The sequence below is a fragment of the Rhinopithecus bieti genome, unplaced genomic scaffold (assembly GCF_001698545.2).
Source record: "Rhinopithecus bieti isolate Rb0 unplaced genomic scaffold, ASM169854v2 scaffold_23283, whole genome shotgun sequence".
NCBI classification, from domain to species: Eukaryota; Metazoa; Chordata; class Mammalia; order Primates; family Cercopithecidae; genus Rhinopithecus; species Rhinopithecus bieti.
Window position 1 is genome coordinate 343,530 of NW_016810852.1, and position 6,866 is coordinate 350,395.

The following is a 6,866-nucleotide window of genomic DNA, read 5'->3' on the forward strand; positions in this document are numbered from 1 at the left end:
TGGTGGTACATGCCTGTAATTGCAGCTACTTGGGAGGCTGAGGCAGGAGAATTGCTTGAACCTGGGAGATGGAGGTTGCAGTAAGCCGAGATCATGCCACTACACTCCAGCTTGGACGACAAAGTGAGACTGTCTCAAAAAAACTCAAAAACCAAAAAACAAAAAACCTAGGCAAATATATATCGTAGATCTCATAAAGTTGATATTTTGAAAAGTAAGTTATGATGCAGGGATTTCTTTTAAAAAGGTTGCAAAGCTTAATATGAAGGGATCTGTTTAGATATTTCACATCATAAGTTTCATAAGCTCCTACTGTGAAAAAGTTACCATCTTACAAGATTGCTGCTGAGGCTGGGCGCAGTGGCTCATGCCTGTAATCCCAGCACTTTGGGAGGCCGAGGTGGGTGGATCACCTGAGGTCGGGAGTTCAAGACCAGCCTGACCAACATGGAGAAGCCCGTATTTACTAAAAATACAAAATTAGCTGGGCGAGGTGGCATATGCCTGTAATCCTAGCTACTCAGGAGGTTGAGGCAGGAGAATCACTTGAACCCAGGGGGTGTAGATTGCGTTGAGTCGAGATCGCACCATTGTACTCCAGCCTGGGCAACAAGAGTAAGGAAAAAAAAAAAAAAAGATTGTTGCTAATACATCTTAAAGTCCTCAGACCAAAAGGAAATTCTTCCAAATTAAGTTCCCAATTTGAAACAAGAATATGTAGTCATGTTTTACTACATTTTAACTTAAACATGAATGTAAAATATGGGAAAATGAGCTCCAAAATGAACTTTAAATGAAATCATGAAATCAAAGACCCCAGAAATTAAAATGTGATTCGTTTTTCCATAAATTTACATTCTTATATATTCTCTATTGAAAGTCAAGGTAATTATAATTTACGATTTATTGAAACTGAAAAAGTTGCTGGGCATGGCAGTTCACACCTATAATCCCAGCACTCTTGAGAGCTGAAGGGGGAGAATCACTTGAGCCCAGGAGTTTGAGACCAGCCTAGGCAATAGTGGAAGATCCAGTCTCTGCAAAAAAGAAAAAAAAATAGCCGGGTGTGGGGTGCACACCTGTGGTCCCACCTGCTTCGGAGGCTGAAGTGGGAGGACTGTTTGAGCCTAGGAGGTCAATGCTGCAGCAGGCTGTGCTCGCGTACAGCATGGCCGACAGAGGACCCTGTCTCAAAAACAGAAAACCAACTGAAAAAGGCTTAAAAATGTCATAATATTTTAACAGATTATAGTTAAAGTAAAATAAGTTATAAGAAGACCTGATGGTAAGGATCTTATCAGTGGGAGTCCATTTGTATTTCTACAGGGAGGCAAAAGGCACTGCATTAAAATCACATGCTAATTACCAATGTTGGCTCTGCAGTCCCCAAATCCTAAAACCAAATTATTTCTGTCTATATGTGTGTTTCAGTGGCAGATAACATGTTTTGAGAAGAGAAAATTAAGGCTGGGAGCAATGGCTCACACCTGTAATCCCAACACTATGGGAGGCTGAGATGGAAGGATCACTTGGGCCTGGGAGGTGGAGGTTGCAGTGAGCCAAGATCCCACCAATGTACTCTATTCTAGCCTGGGCAATAGAGAGAGACTCCGTCTCAAAAAAAAAAAAAAAAAAAAAAAAAAGAGTGAGAGAAAATTAGAATCTACTAAGAAAAGAGTGGTACAACTTTCAAAAAGTTGGAGCTGCCATTCTGCAAAATATAGATATTTCAAAACATCACGTTATACACGATAAATATATACAATTTTGCCAATTAAAAAAATAAAACAAAAAAAGTTGGGACTAACTAGATTAATGGTTTACGTAGTCTTGTGTTTTACATTTTAAAAATAAATAGTATCAGATACTTCTAAGGATAGCACAACAACATGACCACCTGCTCATTTATCCACTATCATTTTACATATGAAAATCTTCAAAAAGCTAGGGAAATTATAAATCAGATAAAGATAAATTTATTTTAAATCTCTCTCTTTTTTTTTTTTTCTTTTTAAGAGATAGGGTCTCTCAGCCTCCCAAGTACCTGGGACTACATGTGCACATCACTGCAACTGGCTTGAAATCTCAAACAACTTTACCCAAAATCAAAGTGGCCCAGAAAGAGTTAAGAAGGTGCCAGGTGCGGTGCCTCACACTGGTAATCCCAGCACTTTATGAGGCCGAGGTGGGTGGATCACTTGCGATCAGGAGTTCGAGACCAGCCTGGCCAATATGTGAAACCCTGTCTCCACTAAAAATAGAAAAATCAGCCAGGCGCAGTGGCAGGCACCTATAATCCCAGTTACTCGGGAGACTGAGGCAGGAGAATCACCCGAACCCGGGAGGCGGAGGTTGTAGTGAGACAAGATCACACCACTGCATTCCAGCCTGGGCAACAGAGCAAGACTCTGTCTTAAAAAAAAGGAGTTAAGAAGGCACTCAAGAAGAAAGTGCTAGAATCACAGTAGAGTACCTCTCTGAAATTTGACAAAATTAGTAAGAGAAAAGTTGGCAATTACTTTGTCATCAATGTTTACCCCTTCCTTATGCCATGTTTCACACTGCGCTGTGGAAGTTAGATAAAAAATGCATCTTCCTTGCCAGACTTAAGGTAAGGAGCTGCATCTCATTCACTTAGCCCCACATTCCTTGGAACCTAGCAGACTGCCTTCCACATAGTAGTGACTGAAAGGTTGAATGATTTAAGGCGACACGTGTACCTAGATCCAGGTAATCAATGAGGCTCTAATCTATGCAAGAACATTCATAATTTCATTTTAGCTAATAAGCAGTGAGCAATTTGATAAGTTGCTTTTTTTATTTGGAAAGCTTTAAAAGTAGATTTTAAGCTCTGAATAACATACTTACATTTTAAATGTATTTGAAAGTATGGCAGTGACACATTTTAAAAAATACATCAAGATAAAAAATGATTGGGTTCACTGTGAACTAGACAGTGTTGGTAGGGTGAACATAAAGTGACTGGGCACTAAAGTCTACAAAATGTTAACATGACAAGAACACCACAAAGTGAGTTAAAAGTGGCACTGGAATTCTCCCTGGAAAAGTAGTAACGGGCAAACAGGAAAAATGTAGAGTACTGCCATCTCCATTAAGGGTCTGGAGGGTGGGGAGCCTGTTGCCCACTCGTGAGGAACAATTATTTCCATTCCACATGGTGCTGCTGAAAAGTGACGTACAGAGGAGCTGGTCCAGTCTGTGAACTCATTTCCCGTCACCCAAAGAAAATGATGGAATACCAAGCCAACTGGGCCCCTTCTAGACTCTTGACAGTTCAAGTTCTATCAACCCTCTAAAGCGCCAGTCTAGGGCAGAGGTAAGGTAAGGCAAACTACAGCCCTCAGGCCAAATCCAACCACCACCATTTTTGTTTGTTTGTTTGTTTTGGAGACGGATTCTCACTCTGTCGCCCGGGCTGGAGTGCAGTGGCACGACCTCAGCTCACTGCAACCTCCGCCTCCTGCGTTCAAGCAATTCTCTGCCCAAGCCTCGCGACTAGCTGGAAGTACAGGCGCCTACCACCACACCCAGCTAATTATTGTATTTTTAGTAGAGACAGGGTTTCACCATTTTGGCCAGGCTGGTCTTGAACTCCTGACCTCAGGTGATCCACCCGCCTCGGCCTCCCAAAGTGTTGGGATTACAGGTGTGATCCACTGCGCCCGGCCCATCACCAGCTTTTATACAGCCCGAAAGTTAAGAATGGTTATTGGTATTTTTGAATGGTGGGGGTGTCAAACGACAAATCATATTTCATGATACATGAAAATTACACGAAATTCGGCCAGGCACGGTGGCTCACACATGTAATTCCAGCACGTTGGGAGGCCGAGGCAGGTGGATCACAAGGTCAGGAGTTTGAGACCACCCTGGCCAACATGGTGAAACCCCATCTCTACCAAACAAAACACAAAAATTAGCCAGGTGCAGTGGTGGGTGCCTGTAATCCCAGCTGCTTGGGAGGCTGAGGCAGGAGAATCACTTAAACCCGGGAGGCGGAGGTTGCAGTGAGCCAAGATCACGCCACTGCACTCTAGCCTGTGCAACAGAGCAAGACTCTGTCTCAAAAAAAAAAAAAAAAAATTGTATGAAATTAAAATGTCAGTGTCCACAAATAAAGTTTTAATTGGAACAGAGCCATGCTCATTCAATTACACATTGTCTATAGTTGCTTTCGTACTATTATAGCTCGCTAAGCCTGCAATGTTTGCTACCTGGCCCTTTACAGAAGAAGCACGCTGACCCCTGGACTAGAGCATTTCTCTATGCTCCTGGTTGCATTGCCTTTCTCAGAGGCACTGCTTCACAAGGTTCAGCCTTCAAGCTTGACAGGTGTCCATCTCAGGACTGTGTTATCCAAAGTTACATTAGTAAAATCATAGGATTTACTGTAATTCTTTAGGGTGGGTACAAAGACAAAGAAACATATTACTTGCACACACAGGGCCCTGAAAAGGAAGCACTAGGCAAGTACAACATGATAGGCTTGTTCAAACCTTTTACCAGACTATTACATCCAGTTTGGGGTCACACTACTGAAATGAGAGTGTGAAAGGAAATGAGAACTATAGAGAATTTGGAGGTGGACAGATGACTGAGGAAGCAAAAATCACACCACTAAAGAAATACTGAGGCCAGGTGTGGTGGCTCACGCCTGTAATTCCAGCACTTTGGGAGGCCGAGGCAGGTGGATCATCTGAGGTCAGGAATTTGAGACCAGCCTGACCAACATGGTGAAACCCCACCTCTACTAAAAATACAAAAATTAGATGGGTGTGGTGGCGGGCGCCTGTAATCCCAGCTACTCGGGAGGCTGAGGCAGGAGAATGGCTAGAACCCGGGAGGTGGAGGTTGCAGTGAGCCGAGATGGTGCTACTGCACTCCAACTTGGTAACAAGTTGGAAAACAAGTTAAAACAAAAAAAAGAAAGAAATGCTGAAAGAAATGGGATTCGTTGGCCCAAAAAAGGGAAAGGTAAGAAAAGAACTAAGAGCAGGGGTGCCAAACCCTGTATTTGCTGATAAGTCAAAGTCGTACTGATGACAATAATGACAGTCTAAACTAATATTCCACAAAACGTATATCTAATGATTTAAGTGTGATTCATGAGACTATTCCTGTCTTAGACCATAAACTGGACCCATGAAAGATAATCACTTATCGAATATTGTACTGTAAGTCTTCAACAGATGTATTTAGGTGTGTTCCTTTTTCATTAGGTATGTTCTATTTTCTGACATTAACGTAAGTTACTAGGAAAGGTGTGCTACTAGTGTGCTGAGGTTCAGTAATATTCAAGTAACCAAAAGGTAACAGAAGTTTCATAACCACACACCTTTGCACAGGACCAAATGGGGGGGAAATGGGCTTAAATTACAGAATGTATGTTACATTCAAGAATGTTCCAAATATGAGATTTTAATTATTCCAACATGGCACTAGGGGTGAAGGAATTTTCTTCCCAGGACACTTCAGTTAGAATGCTCCTCGGAACTATCTGTGTGCCTTCCTAGACCAAGGAGAATGAGTCTGAAACACTCTTCCATGGCTGTGGTTCTGTAACTTTAACTCTCCCAGTTTTTAAGAGTGAAGAGAGCCTGCAGCCATTGCTCACTCTTGTCTTGAAAGTGGTCAGTGTACACATGACTACAGTTTAAGATAAACTTTAACATCACAAATTGAAATTTGATTATAACTTTAATTACAAGTTCTTAAAATTACAGAGATAAGGATACATTTCCGTGAAGCAGCCAAAGTGGGAAAAGAGGCACAGCTTCCCACTTATGTGTCCCTTTCAATGAGGCTAGGTACCTCATTATTTCAAAATGTCCAACACTTGAACACAGTAAGTACTCAGTAAATGCTTTGCGAAGAAAATATAGTATATTTCATATTAGTTTTGTAACTTTTAAAATACAGAATCGTTGAACACAGAATGTTGGGTCAATTTCAACGCTGTAATTAGTAATGCGAATTTTGAAACTTGTTCTAAATACAATTTTAATCAATCTGAGTTTTTCAGCCTTGAAATTCTAAGGTCTGTATTTCCCAAAGAATATCTTTCCCATAGTGCGAAGCACACACTAAACTGACTCACTAAACTTTCTCCACTCCTACATCACCTATATGGGATTTTAAAATCATGAGTACACAAACTTTCAAGCCACTCCTACAATCTTGTATTAACCTTAACAGGACAAACTTTCCGCCAAGACTCTTAACACTTTTTATCCAAAAACCTGTAGTAGTGAAACAAAGAAAACACAACCCCCTCCTCCTTTTCTAAACCATATGGCAGTAAATTAAAGTTAACTTATTTCTTACCAGCTCAAAGCCTCGACCCTAAACATTTGTCTCTTTGTGCCCTGGGACTGGGCTTAGAGCAGTCTGCTTATTTGCAACTGTACTCCAATCGTGTTTTTAAATCGCACAACAAGGTCCAAAAAGACCCCCGACCATGAATAGACCTCACCATCATCATTTTCCAAAACCTTGTCTGGTAGGCAGCACATGCCGGCGAGGGCACCGGGGCCGGCGGGGAGCGAGCCTTGCTCCGCCTGGGTGACTGAGCAGGGAGTTTGCTTGCGGCGGCGGGGTCGGATCCACCCCGGGAACTTGGTTACCCGAGCCCAGGGACGCGCCGAGGCCTAGCCGCGAGGCTGGGGCGGGCTCCAGGCGGCGAGGGCTTCCCGTCCCCTGGCCGCAGAGCCTTCCCGCCAGCCCCGCGGTCGCCCGCAGGCGGGGACACTCGCCGTCTCTCCCGGCGACCGGACGCGCCTGCCGGGTCCCGGGCCGGCTCTTTTGCCTCCTGCTGCCGCCCGCGGCCCGGCTCTGCGACCACACCG

The 6,866-nt window shown here is 43.2% G+C and overlaps 1 protein-coding gene across 1 annotated transcript in view; it reads right to left on the bottom strand.

Moving 5' to 3' along the window:
* The window catches only part of KCMF1 (potassium channel modulatory factor 1), an 85,508-nt gene extending 78,672 nt beyond the window's left edge, over window positions 1–6,836 (bottom strand). The window contains exon 1 of the mRNA XM_017892986.1: window positions 6,494–6,836. Within this exon, the coding sequence (XP_017748475.1) occupies window positions 6,494–6,533 (40 nt within the window). The 5' untranslated portion in view covers window positions 6,534–6,836. The remainder of the gene's footprint in view (window positions 1–6,493) is intronic.
* Window positions 6,837–6,866: the final 30 nt, after the last annotated feature.